The sequence below is a fragment of the Bombina bombina genome, chromosome 1, assembly GCF_027579735.1.
Source record: "Bombina bombina isolate aBomBom1 chromosome 1, aBomBom1.pri, whole genome shotgun sequence".
NCBI classification, from domain to species: Eukaryota; Metazoa; Chordata; class Amphibia; order Anura; family Bombinatoridae; genus Bombina; species Bombina bombina.
The window spans coordinates 604,763,016-604,784,639 of record NC_069499.1 but is presented as its reverse complement, the minus strand read 5'-3'; the positions used below and the strand labels follow the sequence as shown (position 1 = coordinate 604,784,639).

Genomic DNA, 21,624 nt, shown 5'->3' with positions numbered 1-21,624 from the left:
TTGCATCCGGGCGAATGGTCTCTTCACCCAGAGGTATTTCTTCAGATTGTTCAAATGTGGGGACTTCCAGAAATAGATCTGATGGCCTCTCATCTAAACAAGAAACTTCCCAGGTATCTGTCCAGATCCAGGGATCCTCAAGCGGAAGCAGTGGATGCATTGTCACTTCCTTGGAAGTATCATCCTGCTTATATCTTTCCGCCTCTAGTTCTTCTTCCAAGAGTGATCTCCAAGATTCTGAAGGAATGCTCGTTTGTTCTGCTGGTAGCTCCAGCATGGCCTCACAGGTTTTGGTATGCGGATCTTGTCCGGATGGCCTCTTGCCAACCGTGGACTCTTCCGTTAAGACCAGACCTTCTGTCGCAAGGTCCTTTTTTCCATCAGGATCTCAAATCCTTAAATTTAAAGGTATGGAGATTGAACGCTTGATTCTTAGTCAAAGAGGTTTCTCTGACTCTGTGATTAATACTATGTTACAGGCTCGTAAATCTGTATCTAGGGAGATATATTATAGAGTCTGGAAGACTTATATTTCTTGGTGTCTTTCTCATCATTTTTCCTGGCATTCTTTTAGAATTCTGAGAATTTTACAGTTTCTTCAGGATGGTTTGGATAAAGGTTTGTCTGCAAGTTCCTTGAAAGGACAAATCTCTGCTCTTTCTGTTTTTTTTTCACAGAAAGATTGCTAATCTTCCTGATATTCATTGTTTTGTACAAGCTTTGGTTCGTATAAAACCTGTCATTAAGTCAATTTCTCCTCCTTGGAGTTTGAATTTGGTTCTGGGGGCTCTTCAAGCTCCTCCGTTTGAACCTATGCATTCATTGGACATTAAATTACTTTCTTGGAAAGTTTTGTTCCTTTTGGCCATCTCTTCTGCCAGAAGAGTTTCTGAATTATCTGCTCTTGTGAGTCTCCTTTTCTGATTTTTCATCAGGATAAGGCGGTGTTGCGAACTTCTTTTGAATTTTTACCTAAGTTTGTGAATTCCAACAACATTAGTAGAGAAATTGTGGTTCCTTCATTATGTCCTAATCCTAAGAATTCTAAGGAGAAATCATTGCATTCTTTGGATGTAGTTAGAGCTTTGAAATATTATGTTGAAGCTACTAAGAATTTCCGAAAGACTTCTAGTCTATTTGTTATCTTTTCCGGTTCTAGGAAAGGTCAGAAGGCCTCTGCCATTTCTTTGGCATCTTGGTGGAAATCTTTAATTCATCATGCTTATGTCGAGTCGGGTAAAACTCCGCCTCAAAGGATTACAGCTCATTCTACTAGGTCAGTTTCTACTTCCTGGGCGTTTAGGAATGAAGCTTCGGTTGATCAGATTTGCAAAGCAGCAACTTGGTCTTCTTTGCATACTTTTACTAAATTCTACCATTTTGATGTGTTTTCTTCTTCTGAAGCTGTTTTTGGTAGAAAAGTACTTCAGGCAGCTGTTTCAGTTTGAATCTTCTGCTTATGTTTTCAGTTTTTTTCATTATAAAATTTAAACTTTATTTTGGGTGTGGATTATTTTTCAGCGGAATTGGCTGTCTTTATTTTATCCCTCCCTCTCTAGTGACTCTTGCGTGGAAAGATCCACATCTTGGGTAGTCATTAATCCCATACGTCACTAGCTCATGGACTCTTGCTAATTACATGAAAGAAAACATAATTTATGTAATAACTTACCTGATAAATTCATTTCTTTCATATTAGCAAGAGTCCATGAGGCCCACCCTTTTTGTGGTGGTTATGATTTTTTTGTATAAAGCACAATTGTTCCAATTCCTTATTTTTTATGCTTTCGCACTTTTTTCTTATCACCCCACTTCTTGGCTATTCGTTAAACTGATTTGTGGGTGTGGTGAGGGGTGTATTTGTAGGCATTTTGAGGTTTGGGAAACTTTGCCCCTCCTGGTAGGAATGTATATCCCATACGTCACTAGCTCATGGACTCTTGCTAATATGAAAGAAATGAATTTATCAGGTAAGTTCTTACATAAATTATGTTTTTTTGGCGCGAGATTGACGTTTGTCTGTCTGACGTCAATGACGTCATTTTCGGCGTTGTAGTTGACGCCGGAAGTTTTCACGTAGTTGCGTCATTTTTGACTCTCGTGTTTATTACAGACGTTTTTGGCGCCAAAAAATATGTGGGCGTCATACTTGGCGCCAGTTTTTTTACATTATTTAAGTCTCACTATTTAGTTGCTTCTGTTCTGTTTGCATTTTTTCCCATTCCTGAAACTGTCATTTAAGGAATTTGATAATTTTGCTTTATATGTTGTTTTTCTATTACATATTGCAAGATATTCCAAAAACTGTTCCTGTATCAGAAAATACTGTTGGATTCCTGATGACTGATATCAGTTCTACCAAAGCTAAGTTCATTTATGTTAATGTTATGAATTTTATCTTTAGCTATGGTTTGTAATAAGTTATCATGATAAACTTTTACATGCAGAGTCCATTAGTATTCATGCATTATCTATTGCTATTCTTTTTACATCTAATGTACAAGATATACCTAGGAATCTATGAGAATGTTTTTCTGATTCTATCCTAAAGGCTTTGTCTGACATCCCGCCTTCTAAACTTCTCATTTAGTTGATGAATTTTTAAATGACCGACAACATACTGAATTATTCTTCTCTGATGATGTTTTTTCTCATTTAGAATATACTTCATCAGATATTTGACACTAACAAATCTACTTTTTTATTTTTAAATAGAGTACATTCGTTGTTGAAAAGGTGTTGATTATATTGGATATTAAGGAGTCTAGTTCTTTTGATTTAAGACTAGCTAACATTTAAATTCTGCTCATTAACCTCCTGTGGTTTCTTCAGAGGTTTTTTTCCCAGTTCATGGTACTAGGGAATGGAATAGGCCTGGGATTTCTTTTATTCCTTCTTTAAGGTTTTTAAATTCTATCCTTTGCCTGCAGTTAGTTTAAATTTTTTGAGGAAGATCCCCAAAGTTAATGGGGCTATCTCTACTCTTGCTAAACATACTACTATTCCTATAGAAAATAGTATTTATTTTTTTCCTTCAGATGGGAAACTTGTATCTTATTTAAGGAAAATTATTTTATTTCAGGTCCTTTTCTTAGGCCTGCAATTTATTTGGCTGATGTTGCAAATGCTTCAACTATCTGGTTGTATACTTTAGTGCAACAAGTATCGGATTATGATTTGTTTTAGCATTGTTAAGTTGATCAACATGCTAATAATTTAATTTGTGTCGTCATTTTTTTGATATTTTCACAATTGAGGTTTAATCTATGTCTTTAGCTATTTTTAGCTAGAAGAACTTTGTGACTTAATCTTGGAATGCTAATTTGATTTCTAAAATTCATATTTCTTTTTTTCCAAGGTAATCAATTATTTGGTTCACAATTGGATTCAATTTTTTCCAACTGTTACTCTGGGGAAGGGAGTTTTTTGTTGCTTCAAGATTGAGTTCTAAGAGTAAATCTTAAGCTTATATTAGTTTGTTCTTAATAAGGAACGGAATCCTAATTCTTCCCCAAGTAACATGTTTATAATAGGAAGCTTTCTTCAACATGGAATGAATTTAAGCTATTTAAAAGATCAAAGTCAGCCCCCCAAATTTGCATGTAGGTGTGGTTTTTTTATTCCAGCTTAGCTGGTAAGGGGCATGTTTTGACTTTTTTTTTTTTTTTTTTTAAATTTGTTTGGTTCAATTCGGTCCAAACTTCTTAGATTGGGGTACTGAATAGGATTCAGAGTAACACCGCCTGTGAGAAGTTTTTTTCTCTCTAGCATATTCCAGTAAAGGCTCACATTTTTCTGAAGTATGTTTCAAACCTGTATGTGTTGGGTACTTGTGAGGCACGGCTGGTTACCCGTTGGGGTCTCAAGGCGCTGCTCAGACCTGGAGTTATCTGGGGTATTCATACCAGTTCCATTTCAGGAACAGGGTTTGGGGTTTTGTTCAAAACTATTCATTGTCCCAAAGATAGAAAATCTTTTTGATTTGTCATATAAGAGTTCCTTCTTTCAGAATGGTGTTTATATGGTCTATTCTGCCTTTTTGGTCAGTAAGGGCATTATTTGTTTACAATAGATGCATATCTTCTTCTGTTTTCATTCAGATTATTTTCATTTTCTGAGATTCTCTTTTTTTGACAAGCATTACCAATTTGTTGCTTTTCCTTCTGGTCTAGCGACAGCTCTGAGAATCTTTTCAAGGTTCTCAGTGTTTCCTTATTTGGACGATCTTGTGGTACTGGCTCAGTCATTTCGTTCTGCAGAATTTCATACGATTCAACTTTTGTTGTTTCTTCTAAGACATGGTTGGAGGATCTTTTTATCAAAAGATCCTTGGTTGCTCAGACAAGGGTCACCTTTTCTTTCATGTAATTAGCAAGAGTCCATGAGCTAGTGACGTATGGGATATACATTCCTACCAGGAGGGGCAAAGTTTCCCAAACCTCAAAATGCCTACAAATACACCCCTCACCACACCCACAAATCAGTTTTACAAACTTTGCCTCCTATGGAGGTGGTGAAGTAAGTTTGTGCTAGATTCTACGTTGATATGCGCTCCGCAGCAGGTTGGAGCCCGGTTTTCCTCTCAGCGTGCAGTGAATGTCAGAGGGATGTGAGGAGAGTATTGCCTATTTGAATGCAATGATCTCCTTCTACGGGGTCTATTTCATAGGTTCTCTGTTATCGGTCGTAGAGATTCATCTCTTACCTCCCTTTTCAGATCGACGATATACTCTTATATATATATATATATATATATACCATTACCTCTGCTGATTTTCGTTTCAGTACTGGTTTGGCTTTCTACAACATGTAGATGAGTGTCCTGGGGTAAGTAAGTCTTATTTTCTGTGGCACTCTAAGCTATGGTTGGGCACTTTTTTAATAAAGTTCTAAATATATGTATTCAAACATTTATTTGCCTTGACTCAGGATGTTCAACATTCCTTATTTTCAGACAGTCAGTTTCATATTTGGGATAATGCATTTGATTCAATCATTTTTTCATACCTTAAAAATTTGACTTTCCCTGTGGGCTGTTAGGCTCGCGGGGGCTGAAAATGCTTCATTTTATTGCGTCATTCTTGGCGCAGACTTTTTTGGCGCAAAAATTTTTCTGTTTCCGGCGTCATACGTGTCGCCGGAAGTTGCGTCATTTTTTTTGACGTTTTTTTGCGTCAAAAGTGTCGGCGTTCCGGATGTGGCGTCACCACATTATTTAAGTCTCATTATTTATTGCTTCTGGTTGCTAGAAGCTTGTTCACTGGCATTTTTTCCCATTCCTGAAACTGTCATTTAAGGAATTTGATCTATTTTGCTTTATATGTTGTTTTTTTCTATTACATATTGCAAGATGTCCCACGTTGCAACTGAGTCAGAAGATACTTCAGGAAAATCGCTGCCTGGTGCTGGAGCTACCAAAGCTAAGTGTATCTGCTGTAAACTTTTGGTATCTGTTCCTCCAGCTGTTGTTTGTATTGAATGTCATGACAAACTTGTTAATGCAGATAAAATTTCCTTTATTAAAGTTCCATTACCTGTTGCTGTTCCGTCAACATCTAATACTCAGAGTGTTCCTGATAACATAAGAGATTTTGTTTCTAAATCCATTAAGAAGGCTATGTCTGTTATTCCTCCTTCTAGTAAATATAAAAAGTCTTTTAAAACTTCTCATTGTTCAGATGAATTTTTAAATGAACATCATCATTCTGATTCTGATAATGGTTCTTCTGGTTCAGAGGATTCTGTCTCAGAGGTTGATGCTGATAAATCTTCATATTTATTTAAAATGGAATTTATTCGTTCTTTACTTAAAGAAGTTCTAATTGCTTTAGAAATTGAGGATTCTGGTCCTCTTGATACTAAATCTAAACGTTTAGATAAGGTTTTTAAATCTCCTGTAGTTATTCCAGAAGTTTTTCCTGTTCCTAGTGCTATTTCTGAAGTAATTTCCAGGGAATGGAATAATTTGGGTAATTCATTCACTCCCTCTAAACGTTTTAAGCAATTATATCCTGTGCCATCTGACAGATTAGAGTTTTGGGACAAAATCCCTAAGGTTGATGGGGCTGTCTCTACTCTTGCTAAGCGTACTACGATTCCTACGGCAGATGGTACTTCCTTTTAGGATCCTTTAGATAGGAAAATTGAATCCTTTCTAAGAAAAGCCTTTTTGTGTTCAGGTAATCTTCTTAGACCTGCTATATCTTTGGCGGAGGTTGCTGCAGCTTCAACTTTTTGGTTGGAAGCTTTAGCGCAACAAGTCACAGATAATAATTCTCATAGCATTATTATTCTTCTTCAACATGCTAATAATTTTATTTGTGATGTCATCTTTGATATCATTAGGGTTGATGTCAGGTATATGTCTCTAGCTATTTTAGCTAGAAGAGCTTCTAAGGGGGCAGATTACGTTTTTTCAAAGAAATTTGGATCAAATCTGTTCACAATCTTTGGATTCAGAACATTGTTTCAGAAGGGTACAGAATTGGCTTCAAAATAAGACCTCCTGCAAAGAGATTTTTTCTTTCCCGTGTCCCAGTAAATCCAGCGAAGGCTCAAGCTTTTCTGAAATGTGTTTCAGATCTAGAGTTGGCTGGAGTAATTATGCCAGTTCCAGTTCTGGAACGGGGGCTGGGGTTTTATTCGAATCTCTTCATTGTACCAAAGAAGGAGAATTCCTTCAGACCAGTTCTGGATCTAAAGATATTGAATCGTTATGTAAGGATACCAACATTCAAAATGGTAACTATAAGGACTATCCTGCCTTTTGTTCAGCAAGGGCATTATATGTCTACAATAGATTTACAGGATGCATATCTACATATTCCGATTTCATCCAGATCACTTTCAGTTTCTGAGATTCTCTTTCCTAGACAAGCATTACCAGTTTGTGGCTCTACCGTTTGGTCTAGCAACAGCTCCAAGAATTTTTACAAAGGTTCTCGGTGCCCTTCTGTCTGTAATCAGAGAACAGGGTATTGTGGTATTTCCTTATTTGGACGATATCTTGGTACTTGCTCAGTCTTTACATTTAGCAGAATCTCATACGAATCGACTTGTGTTGTTTCTTCAAGATCATGGTTGGAGGATCAATTTACTAAAAAGTTCATTGATTCCTCAGACAAGGGTAACCTTTTTGGGTTTCCAGATAGATTCAGTGTCCATGACTCTATCTTTGACAGACAAGAGACGTCTAAAATTGATATCGGCTTGTAGAAACCTTCAGTCACAATCATTCCCTTCGGTAGCCTTATGCATGGAAATTCTAGGTCTTATGACTGCTGCATCGGACGCGATCCCCTTTGCTCGTTTTCTCATGCGACCTCTTCAGCTCTGTATGCTGAACCAATGGTGCAGGGATTACACAAAGATATCTCAATTAATATCTTTAAAACAGATTGTACGACACTCTCAGACGTGGTGGACAGATCACCATCGTTTAGTTCAGGGGGCTTCTTTTGTTCTTCCGACCTGGACTGTAATTTCAACAGATGCAAGTCTTACAGGTTGGGGAGCTGTGTGGGGGTCTCTGACGGCACAAGGGGTTTGGGAATCTCAGGAGGTGAGATTACCGATCAATATTTTGGAACTCCGTGCAATTTTCAGAGCTCTTCAGTCTTGGCCTCTTCTGAAGAGAGAATCGTTCATTTGTTTTCAGACAGACAATGTCACAACTGTAGCATACATCAATCATCAAGGAGGGACTCACAGTCCTCTAGCTATGAAAGAAGTATCTCGAATTCTGGTTTGGGCGGAATCCAGCTCCTGTCTAGTTTCTGCGGTTCATATCCAAGGTATAGACAATTGGGAAGCGGATTATCTCAGTCGCCAAACGTTGCATCCGGGCGAATGGTCTCTTCACCCAGAGGTATTTCTTCAGATTGTTCAAATGTGGGGGTTTCCAGAAATAGATCTGATGGCCTCTCATCTAAACAAGAAACTTCCCAGGTATCTGTCCAGATCCAGGGATCCTCAAGCGGAAGCAGTGGATGCATTGTCACTTCCTTGGAAGTATCATCCTGCCTATATCTTTCCGCCTCTAGTTCTTCTTCCAAGAGTGATCTCCAAGATTCTGAAGGAATGCTCGTTTGTTCTGCTGGTAGTTCCAGCATGGCCTCACAGGTTTTGGTATGCGGATCTTGTCCGGGTGGCTTCTTGCCAACCGTGGACTCTTCCGTTAAGACCAGACCTTCTGTCTCAAGGTCCTTTTTTCCATCAGGATCTCAAATCCTTAAATTTTAAGGTATGGAGATTGAACGCTTGATTCTTAGTCAAAGAGGTTTCTCTGACTCTGTGATTAATACTATGTTACAGGCTCGTAAATCTGTATCTAGGGAGATATATTATAGAGTCTGGAAGACTTATATTTCTTGGTGTCTTTCTCATCAGTTTTCCTGGCATTCTTTTAGAGTTCCAAGAATTTTACAGTTTCTTCAGGATGGTTTGGATAAAGGTTTGTCTGCAAGTTCCTTGAAAGGACAAATCTCTGCTCTTTCTGTTCTTTTTCACAGAAAGATTGCTAATCTTCCTGATATTCATTGTTTTGTACAAGCTTTGGTGCGTATAAAACCTGTTATTAAGTCAATTTCTCCTCCTTGGAGTTTGAATTTGGTTCTGGGGGCTCTTCAAGCTCCTCCGTTTGAACCTATGCATTCATTGGACATTAAATTACTTTCTTGGAAAGTTTTGTTCCTTTTGGCCATCTCTTCTGCCAGAAGAGTTTCTGAATTATCTGCTCTTTCTTGTGAGTCTCCTTTTTTGATTTTTCATCAGGATAAGGCGGTGTTGCGAACTTCTTTTGAATTTTTACCTAAGGTTGTGAATTCCAACAACATTAGTAGAGAGATTGTGGTTCCTTCATTATGTCCTACTCCTAAGAATTCTAAGGAGATATCATTGCATTCTTTGGATGTGGTTAGAGCTTTGAAATATTATGTTGAAGCTACTAAGACTTTCCGAAAGACTTCTAGTCTATTTGTTAACTTTTCCGGTTCTAGGAAAGGTCAGAAGGCCTCTGCCATTTCTTTGGCATCTTGGTTGAAATCTTTAATTCATCATGCCTATGTCGAGTCGGGTAAAACTCTGCCTCAAAGGATTACAGCTCATTCTACTAGGTCAGTTTCTACTTCCTGGGCGTTTAGGAATGAGGCTTCGGTTGATCAGATTTGCAAAGCAGCAACTTGGTCCTCTTTGCATACTTTTACTAAATTCTACCATTTTGATGTGTTCTTCTTCTGAAGCAGTTTTTGGTAGAAAAGTACTTCAGGCAGCTGTTTCAGTTTGAATCTTCTGCTTATGTTTTCATTTAAACTTTATTTTGGGTGTGGATTATTTTCAGCAGGAATTGGCTGTCTTTATTTTATCCCTCCCTCTCTAGTGACTCTTGCGTGGAAAGATCCACATCTTGGGTAGTCATTATCCCATACGTCACTAGCTCATGGACTCTTGCTAATTACATGAAAGAAAACATAATTTATGTAAGAACTTACCTGATAAATTCATTTCTTTCATATTAGCAAGAGTCCATGAGGCCCACCCCTTTTTTTGTGGTGGTTATGATTTTTTTGTATAAAGCACAATTATTTCCAATTCCTTATTTTTTTATGCTTTCGCACTTTTTTCTTATCACCCCACTTCTTGGCTATTCGTTAAACTGATTTGTGGGTGTGGTGAGGAGTGTATTTGTAGGCATTTTGAGGTTTGGGAAACTTTGCCCCTCCTGGTAGGAATGTATATCCCATACGTCACTAGCTCATGGACTCTTGCTAATATGAAAGAAATGAATTTATCAGGTAAGTTCTTACATAAATTATGTTTTTTAGGTTTCCAGATAGATTGTGTCAATGTCTTTGTCTCTAACAGACAGGAGACAATTATATTGGGTTCAGTTTGTCGGAACCTTCAGTCTCTATTATTTCCTTCAGTAGCTATATGCATGGAAGTTTTAGGTCTCATGGCTGCAGCATTGGATTCAATTCCCTTTGCTCATTTTCATATGAAACCTTTCCAGTTTTTTATGCTGAATTAATGGTGCAGGGATTCTAGGATATCATTTTTAATATCTTTGGATTCCAATATTCAACTATCTTTGACTTGGTGGTTAGATCACCATCATATAGTTCTACGGGTCTCTTCGATTCATCCAACCTGGACCTTGATCACTACAGATGCGAGTCTTTTAGGTTGGGAGGCTGTGTGGGGATCTCTTTCAGCACAAGGGGTTTGGAAATCTCAGGAGGCGAGATTACCATTCAATATTTTGGAACTCCATGCATTCTCAGAGTTCATCAGTTTTGGCTTATTTTTCAAGAGAGAGACATTATTGTTTTTCAGACAGACAATGTCACAACTGTGGCGTATGTCAATCATCAGGGTGGGACTCTCAGTCCTTAGGCTGTGAAGGAAGTATCTCGGATACTTGCTTGGGCTAAATCCAGCTCCTGTCTAATTTCTGCGGTCCATATCCCAGGTTTAGACAATTGGGAAGCGGATTATCTCTGTCAATCAAGCTTTACATCAGGGAGAATGGTCTCTTTACCCAGATGTGTTTTTTCAAATTGTTCTGATGTGAGGGTTTCCAGTAATAGTTCTGATGGCATCTCATCTAAACAAGAAAACTTCCCAGGTACCTATTCAGGTCCGGGGATCCACAGGCGAAAACAGTGTATGCATTGACACTAACTTGGAGTTATCAATCTGCCTATATTTTTGCTCCTTCTGGTTCTTCTTTTTAAGAGTGATTTTTCAAAATCATCATGGAGCAATCGTTTGTGCTGCTGGTGGCTCCAGCATGGCCGCTCAGGTTTTGGTATATGGTTCTTGTTCGGATGTCCAGTTGCCAACCTTGGTCACTTCCATTTAGGCCAGACCTTATATCTTAAGATTCGTTTTTTCCGTCTGGAAATAAAATTATTAAATTTGATGGTATGAAAATTAAAACGCTTAGTGCTTAGTCATAGAGGTTTCTCTGACTCAGTGATTAATTCTATGTTGCAGGTTCGTAAATCTGTATCTAGAAAGATTTATTATCGAGTTTGGAAGACTTACATCTTATGATGCTCTTCTCATAATTTCTCTTGGCATTCTTTTAGAATTCCTAGGATTTTATAGTTTCTTCATAAGGTTTTGTCTGCAAGTTCCTTGAAAGGACAAATCTCTGCTCTTTCTGTGCTGTTTCACAGAAAAAAATTGCTAATCTTTCTGATATTCATTGTTTTGTTCAGGCTTTGGTTAGTATCAAGCCTGTCATTAAGCCAATTTCTCCTCCTTGGAGTCTTAATTTGGTTCTGAGGGCTTGACAGACATTCTTTGGATGTGGTCAGAGTTTTGAAATATTATGTTGAAGCTACTAAGATTTCAGAAAGACTTCTAGTCTATTTGTTATCTTTTCTGGTTTTAGGAAAGGTCAGAAGGCTTCTGCCATTTCTTTGGCGTCTTGGTTAAAGCTTTTGATTCATCATGCTTATGTGGAGTCGGGTAAATCCCCGCCTCAAAGGATTACGGCTCATTCTACTAGGTCAGTTTCTACTTCCTGGGCTTTTAAGAATGAAGCTTCTGTTGATCAGATTTGCAAAGCAGCAACTTGGTCTTCTTTGCATACTTTTACTAAATTCTACCATTTAGATGTTTTTTCTTCTTCAGAAGCAGTTTTTGGTAGAAAGTACTTCAGGCAGCTGTTTCAGTCTGATTCTTCTGCTTATAATTTCAGTTTTTTTCATTATAAAGATTAAAACTTTTGATTTGGGTTGTGGATTGTTTTTTCAGCGGAATTGGCTGTCTTTATTTTATCCCTCCCTCTCTAGTGACTCTTGCGTGGAGTTCCACATCTTGGGTATTTGCTATCCCGTACGTCACTAGCTCATGGACTCTTGCCAATTACATGAAAGAAAACATAATTTATGTAAGAACTTACCTGATAAATTCATTTCTTTCATATTGGCAAGAGTCCATGATACCCACCCTTTTTTGTGGTGGTTATGATTTTTTTGTATAAAGCACAATTATTCCAATTCCTTGTTGATGCTTTCGCTCCTTTCTTATCACCCCACTTCTTGGCTATTCGTTAAACTGAATTGTGGGTGTGGTGAGGGGTGTATTTATAGGCATTTTGAGGTTTGGGAAACTTTGCCCCTCCTGGTAGGAATGTATATCCCATACGTCACTAGCTCATGGACTCTTGCCAATATGAAAGAAATGAATTTATCAGGTAAGTTCTTACATAAATTATGTTTTTTTTACAGCAATGTAACTTATTCCTTTAATTGCTACGCACCCCAAATTCATGCTCAAAATACTTGTAGCCCCTCATTTGATGCATCAAGGGGTGTACTTTCTGCAAATGTGTGCTTTGTGTACCCTATTTTAATTTCTCAGGTGACTAGAACTGTTTAATTGCTGAAAAAAGTACAGTAAATTCTAAGATGCTGTTTTTGATAATTTATCAAATTGACATGCCTGCAATAAAACAGTGGAAAAAACTGTGAAATGTTCTTAATTTCTGCTTATTTTAGACAGGTTACCTACAACAAATATTTATCCATACAGGTTTTGATGATAGAGCTTAGAAAAATAAAATGACATACTATTATTATCAGGAGTATAAAAACCCCCCACTTTTTTCACATTTTACTTGCTATTTTTTAAACCTGATGATACATAAACATATAATAATGATATATTTTAAATCTGCTGGGTTTGCTGAAATATATAGTTTGTAAAGTTTATTCACACAAACTTTACTTCTAAAAGTGTTTAAACACAACAAAAAGCTCAAAACCAGCTTAGCACACAGGTGGGAAATTGCTTAGCAGCCAAAGGGGTAATTATGCAATTATTGATTATGCAATCCTACTGTATTTATTTAATGGTCCTTTAACAAAAACTAATTCATACTTCGAATGCTTACAGAATGCCAGATTTATCCAAGTCTCAGCTTATTTTTAATTAAAATGGTTATCTCATTTAATGTAAATATTTTTTTATAAATGTAGTTTATGTAATACACTATATATTTTATCTTCAAGTAAACCTGTTTTTATATAATTCTTCCGTAGAGATTTCCTGAAGACAAGATGTTCCAGCTCACTCTTATTAAGGTAACCTTTTCTTCTGAGCATTGGCCTTGCATATTATCTCATAAAAAGAATGTAATTCTATTGTATTGTATAGCAATGTGTGATACATTTATACCCAGACACATTAATCTAAAGCTCTCCGCTTTATCTAGTGAGATTATCTAAGACTCATCCGTATTGTGAGATCCCTCAAATAATTTTTTTTTTTTTTAATTTCATCTTTCCATCTAAAGGGGAGGAGAGTCCACAGCTTCATTCATTACTATTGGGAATTAAGAACCTGGCCACCAGGAGGAGGCAGACACACCCCAGCCTAAGGCTTAAATACCTCCCCCACTTCCCTCATCCCCCAGTCATTCTTTGCCTTTCATCACAGGAGGATGGAAGAGGAGTGCTGGAGTTTCGGAGTAGTCTCTTATGGAGTGTAGTACTCTTCGCAGTGGGACTGGAGTTTTTAAGTAGTCCTGTCAGTCTCTCAGTGAGGGCCTGGGTCGAAAGTTAGAGTCCGGAGATGCAGGAAGTTTCTTTCTGCAAAACCATCGCGACTCAGATTAACAGCTCCTCAAGCAATCAGCGTTGTCAAACTTCGCTTCGCTGCCTTCTCTCAAGTCCATGGTGGAGGCGATGATACTATTCGTCACACTTGAAAGGCCGTGTTCCTGTTCCACGGTGTAGATTCTGGTAAGATAGTTTCATTTTTTATTGATGATGATAACATAGAAGTCAGGGTCACAGTGTGGCGCCTTGTTTATCTTTACAGAATCAAGGGTTAATATTCCTGGAAGGGAGATTATTGAACAGGGGGGGCTTATACATAATATTGTTTATTGTGTCATTGCTGCGTTATGTGCGAGATGAGGCTCTGGCAATGTGTGGAACTTTCAGGTGACTTGCGGGGCCATTTTTGGCGCGTTTTCCCTAGTGCAGAGGCGGTCTTGCCAGGCATTCCACGTGATGGGGTGTGTCTATCCTTCTCTGTGGATCTGCAGGAGACATAGCGGTTTCTGTAGTCCGGATCCTAGGAGGTGGTGATTGCCCCGGCCATTGGTAGTATAAGGTGCCTTTTTGTAAATTAAGTTAGTCTTCCCATAAACGCAAGCGATGGAGGATTCTGACACGTTAGAGGGCTCTCCCTCCTTAACAAAGTCTCATTCCTGTGTTTTTTGTGAGGAGGTTCTGGTAGATCAGCCTGCTCAACTATGTTTCACATGCCTTGATAGTTACAACATCTAAATGTAAACGGATGTCTAGTACTACTGAGCCGTCCACCTCTGAGGGTTCTTCATCCCGTGAGGTGCTTCCCCTGCATTCATTTCCTATTGCACATGCAGCGCCACGGGGTCCAACCGTTACTCCTTCGGGAGAGATTCGTTGGCCGTCAGACTTTGCGGACCAACTTGAATCAGCGGTCTCTAAGGTGATCCATGCCTTACCACGTTCTGCTAAGCGCAAGCATAAGGTGTATCATGGCGGCTTGACCCAGGGTTTGTCAATGTCATCTAAGCCTCCTGCTGCGGAGGAGCCTGGTTATAGGTTTAGGATGGAAAATTTGCGTTTTCTACTGCAACAGGTACTTGCTACTCTGGAGGTTCCGGAACCTAAGATCCCGGAGGAACCTGAGATTCCTAAACTTGACAAGGTATACGAGGACAGGGTGGTGCCTCAGACTTTCCCGGTCCCCGTTACGATAGCAAATATTAAGAGTGAATGGGAGCAATTGGGGGTCACCTTTTTCCCCTTTTTCTTCTTTTAAAAAAACTGTTTCCTGTTCTGGACTCTCAGCTTGAGCTGTGGGGGTTCATTCCCAAGGTGGATGGGGCTATCTCTACGCTTGCGAAGCGGACGACTATTCCCCTAGAGGATAGTTCGTCTAAGGAGCCCATGGATAAAAAGATGGAAAACATGTTGAGTAGGATTTTTCAGCACACAGGGTTTGTTTTTCAGCCTGCAGCGGTCGCCGGTGTTGCAACATATTGGTGCGAATCCCTGTGTGACATGGTCGAAGGGGAGACATCCATCAACGAGATACAGGAGAAGATTAAGGCGCTGAAGGTCACCAATTCTTTCATCTGCGATGCCAATATTCAAATTATTCGCCTAAATGCTAAGGTATCAGGTTTTTCGGTTTTAGCGTGCAGGACTCTGTGGCTAAAATCTTGGTCTGCGGACATGACCTCCAAGTCGAGGCTGTTGTCCCTGCCTTTTCAAGGGAAGATCCTGTTCGGTCCAGGATTGGATTCGATCATATCTACGGTTACTGGAGGCAAGGGAGCTTTCCTACAACAGGATAAGAAGGCTAAGCCTAAGGGATCTACTTTTCGTCCCTTTTGTGCAGACAAGGCCCAGCGCCAGCAACTCGCCGCTAAAGCGGACCAGTCCAAGGGATCTTGGAAACCGGCTCAATCTTGGAACAAGTCTAAACAGAGCGAGAAGCCCACCGAGACTAAATCGGCATGATGGGGCGGCCCCCGACCGATCTCAGGATCACATAGGGGGCAAATTATCTCAATTCTCAGACGCTTAGTTGCAGGACGTTCAGGGTCCCTGGGTTCTAGAAGTTGTCTCCCAGGGTTACATGATAGGGTTCAGATTCCATCCTCCCGAGGGCAGATTCCTCCTGTCAAACCTGTCTTCAAGACCAGAGAAGAGAGAGGCCTTTCTAGAGTGTGGGAGAGATCTCGCCTCTCTCTGGGTTATCGTACCAGTACCCCCAGCAGAAATGGGTCTAGGGTACTATTCCAATCTTTTTGTGGTCCCAAAGGAGGGCGGCACGTTCCGCCTGATTCTGGACCTAAAGTGTTTGAACAAGTTTCTGAGTTTTCCATCGTTCAAAATGGAAATGATCAGATCTATTCTGCCCCTAGTTCAAGAGGGACAGTTCATGACAACTATAGATTTGAAGGACGCTTACCTTCATGTGCCAATCCACAGGGACCACTTCAGGTTCCTAAGATTTGCGTTTCTGGACCAACACTTCCAGTTTGTGGCCTTCCTTTTGTTCTAGCGACATCCCCGAGAGTCTTCACAAAGGTTCTGGGGGCGCTGCTGGCAGTGGCGACTTATCTGGACAACATCTTAGTTCAGGCACCGTCGTTCAGCCTCATAGAGGATCATTCGAGGGCTCTTCTCTTGCTTCTCTGATCTCACGGTTGGAAGATCAACTCAGGAAAGAGTTCCCTGATTCCCAGCAACAGGGTAGAGTTCCTGGGCACGATAATAGACTCTATGTCCATGAAGATATTTCTCATGGATCGGCGGCGCAGGAAGCTTGCGTCCACCTGTCTTGCCCTTCAGTCCTCCACAAGCCCGTCGGTGGCTCAATGTATGGAGGTGATAGGTCTCATGGTGTCAAGCATAGATGTCATCCCATTTGCCAGGTTTCATCTCAGACCTTTTCAGTTGTGCATGTTGAGACAGTGGAACGGCGATCATTCAGATCTTTCACAGCTGATATCCATGGATGCTCAGACTCGGAACTCCCTCTCTTGGTGGACCCATCCGGAGCAACTGTCCATGGGGACATCCTTCTTGAGACAGTCCTGGGTGATTGTGACCACGGACACCAGTCTGTCGGGATGTGGAACTGTTTGGAGTGTAAAGATGGCACAAGGAAAGTGGTCCAGGGAGGAGTCTCTCCTTCCGATCAACATCCTAGAACTATGAGCAATTTACAATGCTCTAAAGGCGTGGCCTTCTCTGGAATTAGTCAGTTTCATCAGATTCCAGACCGACAACATTACCTCGGCTTACATCAACCATCAAGGGGGTACGAGGAGCTCCCTCGCGATGAGGGAGGTGTCTCGGATTCTGGAATGGGCAGAGTCCCACGACTGCTCGCTCTCAGCGATTCACATACCAGCTGTGGACAACTGGGAAGCGGACTTTCTCAGCAGACGATCTTTCCATCCGGGGGAATGGTCTCTTCACCCAGAGGTGTTTGCGGAAATTTGTCACAAATGGGGAACACCGGAGATAGATCTCATGGCGTCCAGACTCAATTGCAAGCTACCTCGATACGGGTCGAGGTCCAGGTATCCCTAGGCAGAGCTGATAGATGCCCTAGTGGTTCCTTGGGGATTCAGCCTAGCTTACTTTTTTCCACCACTTCCACTTCTACCTCGAGTAGTGGTATGCATCAAACAGGAGTGGGCCTCGGCCATTCTGATTGCTCCTTCGCGGCCGCGGAGGACGTGGTTTGCGGATCTGGTGGGGATGTCATCCTCTCCGCTGTGGAGGTTACCCTGTCGCAGGGATCTGCTGTCACACAGGGTCCTTTTCAACATTGAAATCTAGATTCTCTGAGGCTGACTGCGTGGAGATTGAACGCCTAGGCCAAGAGAGGCCTTTCGGAAAGTGTGATTGATACTCTAATTCAGGCAAGGAAGCCAGTCACTACCATAAGGTGTGGAGGACTTGCTTGTCCTGGTGTGAGAAGCATGGATATCCTTGGCATAAGGTGAAGATATCCAGGATTCTGTCCTTTCTCCAGGATGGTTTGGAGAAGGGTCTTGCCGCTAGTTCCCTAAAGGGACAGATTTCGGCTTTATCAGTTTTGTTGCATAGGAGACTCGCTGAGCTCCCTAACATTCAATCTTTTGTTCAGGCTCTGTCTAGAATCAGGCCTGTCTTTTTAGACAGTAGGCTCCTCCTTGGAGCTTAAACTTAGTCCTTAGGGTTTTTGCAGAGGGTTCCGTTTGAACCTATGCATTCCATTGACATTAAGATTCTGTCCTGGAAGGTTCTCTTCCTGTTGGCTATTGCATTGGCACGCAGAATATCTGAACTGCCTTGCAATGTGATCCTCCTTATCTGGTGTTTCATGCGGATAAGGCTGTACTTCGCACTGGGTTGGGGTTTCTCCCCAAGGTGGTGTCTAACCGTAACATCAATCAGGAAATAGTGGTACCTTCCTTGTGTCCTAACCCTTCTTCTTCAAAGGAGAGGTTACTTCATAACCTGGATGTGGTTCATGCTTTGAAGTTCTATCTTGAGGCTACAAAGGATTTCAGACAGTCTACATCTCTTTTTGTGGTGTATTCTGGGAAGCGCAAGGGGCATAAGGCCTCTGCTACTTCCTTGTCTTTTTGGTTGAGGAGCTTGATTCGCTTGACTTATGAGACAGCGGGACATAAGCCTCCTCAGAGGATCACGGCTCATTCAACTAGGGCTGTGGCTTCATCTTGGGCCTTCAAGAATGAGGCCTCTATGGAGCAAATTTGTAAGGCGGCTACCTGGTCCTCCTTACACACTTTTACAAAGTTTTACAAATTTGACATTTTTGCTTCTGCGGAAGCTGTTTTCGGGAGAAGGTTTTGCAGGCTGTGGTGCCCTTGGATTAGGGTCCGCCTTTTACCCTCCCGGTTTCATTCAGTGTCCTCTAGAGCCTGGGTATATGTTCCCAATAGTAATGAATGAAGCCGTGGACTCTCCTCCCCTTTAGATGGAAAACATAAATGGAAAACATAAATGTATGCTTACCTGATAATTTCATTTCCATCGAGGGGAGGAGAGTCCACCGCTCCCGCCCGTATCTCCGTGGGGCGGACCTAAATTTACTACTCATCTGGCACCTTTTTATACCCTGATATTTCTCCTACTGTTCCTGGTTCCCTTGGCAGAATGACTGGGGGATGAGGGAAGTGGGGGAGGTATTTAAACCTTTGGCTGTGGGGTGTCTTTGCCTCCTCCTGGTGGCCAGGTTCTTAATTCCCAATAGTAATGAATGAATGAATGAAGCCGTGGACTCTCCTCCCCTCGATGGCAATAAAATTATCAGGTAAGCATAATTTGTTTTTTATTCTATCTAACTTGTGATGGACTGTTCATGCTTTAATCAATAGGCTTAGAATAACTGGATTTAACATGGCTGGATAACTGTTTTTGGTGAATCTAGGCTACTTACCCATTTATAATTAATAAAACCAGCCACTCATTGTTTGGATACATTTTTTAAGTAGGGGTTTTGATGGCGAATTTTAATAAGTGATCCAAGCGTGCAGTTGGTGTCCTCAGTTGTCTTATCAAAAACTTTGTGTTTTCAGTATTCCTCTGCCTATTATAGCCTTATAATTACCTTCTCAGACTGATGAACCCTACTAGCTAATTTTGTTTATATGTTCATCAAACTTATCAAAATGTTACATGTAATAACCTCTCCACCTTTATAGGGCCGCCATTGGAATACATATTTGGAATTCCTCTACAGCCAAGGACTGGATGGCCTTAAACTTTTCATTGAGAGCAGTGTTAACCGCTTGTCCACAAACTCTCAGCAGGTTCCTCATGACCTCATCCCATCCCAGAGATGAGCAGTCTACCATTCAACATTTAAGGACTTATTAAATGTTTTTTAAGTCAGGCTTGCACACCCTCCATTTGCTGACCTGTTTGCTAAGATCTAGGAGAACTGAGAAGACAACACTGCGTGATTGCACCTGTGGGCTGACGGTCTGTTATAAATAAGAACAAAATATTTTTGGGTACTGTAGGTATAAAATTTTGTTTCAGTGTTACTAATAAACTCTAACCAGTGATGCCCAAATGCATTTTAATAGAGCAATTTGCAAATGTTTGGTTGTGCATGGTTTTTAATAGTAACGGGTACCCACGGTGATGAAGATTTCATTTTTGGCAATAAACTCTGTTGAATAGATGCCCAGTGCCAACTGTTCTCTGCTTCAAATTAACTTCTCTACAACTCATCTTCAACAAAATATAGTAATAGCAAGTTGTTGTGAACTTGCAAATGTAACATGACTGCCACAGCATATCCTTATTAACGGGATAACTTTTTCTTTCATGTAATTAGCAAGAGTCCATGAGCTAGTGACGTATGGGATATACATTCCTACCAGGAGGGGCAAAGTTTCCCAAACCTTAAAATGCCTATAAATACACCCCTCACCACACCCACAATTCAGTTTTACAAACTTTGCCTCCGATGGAGGTGGTGAAGTAAGTTTGTGCTAGATTCTACGTTGATATGCGCTCCGCAGCAAGTTGGAGCCCGGTTTTCCTCTCAGCGTGCAGTGAATGTCAGAGGGATGTGAGGAGAGTATTGCCTATTTGAATGCAGTGATCTCCTTCTAAGGGGTCTATTTCATAGGTTCTCTGTTATCGGTCGTAGAGATTCATCTCTTACCTCCCTTTTCAGATCGACGATATACTCTTATATATACCATTACCTCTGCTGATTCTCGTTTCAGTACTGGTTTGGCTATCTGCTATATGTAGATGAGTGTCCTGGGGTAAGTAAGTCTTATTTCTCCAACATAGGTGTGTCCGGTCCACGGCGTCATCCTTACTTGTGGGATATTCTCTTCCCCAACAGGAAATGGCAAAGAGCCCAGCAAAGCTGGTCACATGATCCCTCCTAGGCTCCGCCTACCCCAGTCATTCTCTTTGCCGTTGTACAGGCAACATCTCCACGGAGATGGCTTAGAGTTTTTTAGTGTTTAACTGTAGTTTTTATTATTCAATCAAGAGTTTGTTATTTTAAAATAGTGCTGGTATGTACTATTTACTCAGAAACAGAAAAGAGATGAAGATTTCTGTTTGTATGAGGAAAATGATTTTAGCACCGTAACTAAAATCCATGGCTGTTCCACACAGGACTGTTGAGAGCAATTAACTTCAGTTGGGGGAACAGTGTGCAGTCTCTTGCTGCTTGAGGTATGACACATTCTAACAAGACGATGTAATGCTGGAAGCTGTCATTTTTCCCTATGGGATCCGGTAAGCCATGTTTATTACGATGGTAAATAAGGGCTTCACAAGGGCTTATTAAGATTGTAGACTTTTTCTGGGCTAAATCGGTTAAGTTTTAAAACATATTTAGCTTTGAGGAATCATTTTATCTGGGTTTATTGATATTATAATATCGGCAGGCACTGTATTAGACACCTTATTTCTCTGGGGCTTTCCCAAAGCATAAGCAGAGCCTCATTTTCGCGCCGGTGTGGCGCACTTGTTTTTGAGAGGCATGGCATGCAGTCGCATGTGAGAGGAGCTCTGATACTTAGAAAAGACTTTCTGAAGGCGTCATTTGGTATCGTATTCCCCTTTGGGCTTGGTTGGGTCTCAGCAAAGCAGATACCAGGGACTGTAAAGGGGTTAAAGTGTTAAAACGGCTCCGGTTCCGTTATTTTAAGGGTTAAAGCTTCCAAATTTGGTGTGCAATACTTTTAAGGCTTTAAGACACTGTGGTGAAAATTTGGTGAATTTTGTACAATTCCTTCATGTTTTTTCGCAATTGCAGTAATAAAGTGTGTTCAGTTTAAAATTTAAAGTGACAGTAACGGTTTTATTTTAAAACGTTTTTTGTACTTTATTATCAAGTTTATGCCTGTTTAACATGTCTGAACTACCAGATAGACTGTGTTCTGAATGTGGGGAAGCCAGAATTCCTGTTCATTTAAATAAATGTGATTTATGTGATAATGACAATGATGCCCAAGATGATTCCTCAAGTGAGGGGAGTAAGCATGGTACTGCATCATTCCCTCCTTCGTCTACACGAGTCTTGCCCACTCAGGAGGCCCCTAGTACATCT

The 21,624-nt window shown here is 40.5% G+C and overlaps 1 protein-coding gene across 1 annotated transcript in view; it reads left to right on the top strand.

Annotated features, from left to right (window-relative positions):
- Window positions 1-19,726, top strand: part of CENPI (centromere protein I) — a 224,399-nt gene extending 204,673 nt beyond the window's left edge. Inside the window, exons 20-21 of the mRNA XM_053698960.1 lie at window positions 13,053-13,094; window positions 19,241-19,726. Coding sequence (XP_053554935.1) covers window positions 13,053-13,094; window positions 19,241-19,381 — 183 coding nt within the window. The 3' untranslated portion in view covers window positions 19,382-19,726. The remainder of the gene's footprint in view (window positions 1-13,052; window positions 13,095-19,240) is intronic.
- The last annotated feature ends 1,898 nt before the right edge of the window (window positions 19,727-21,624 follow it).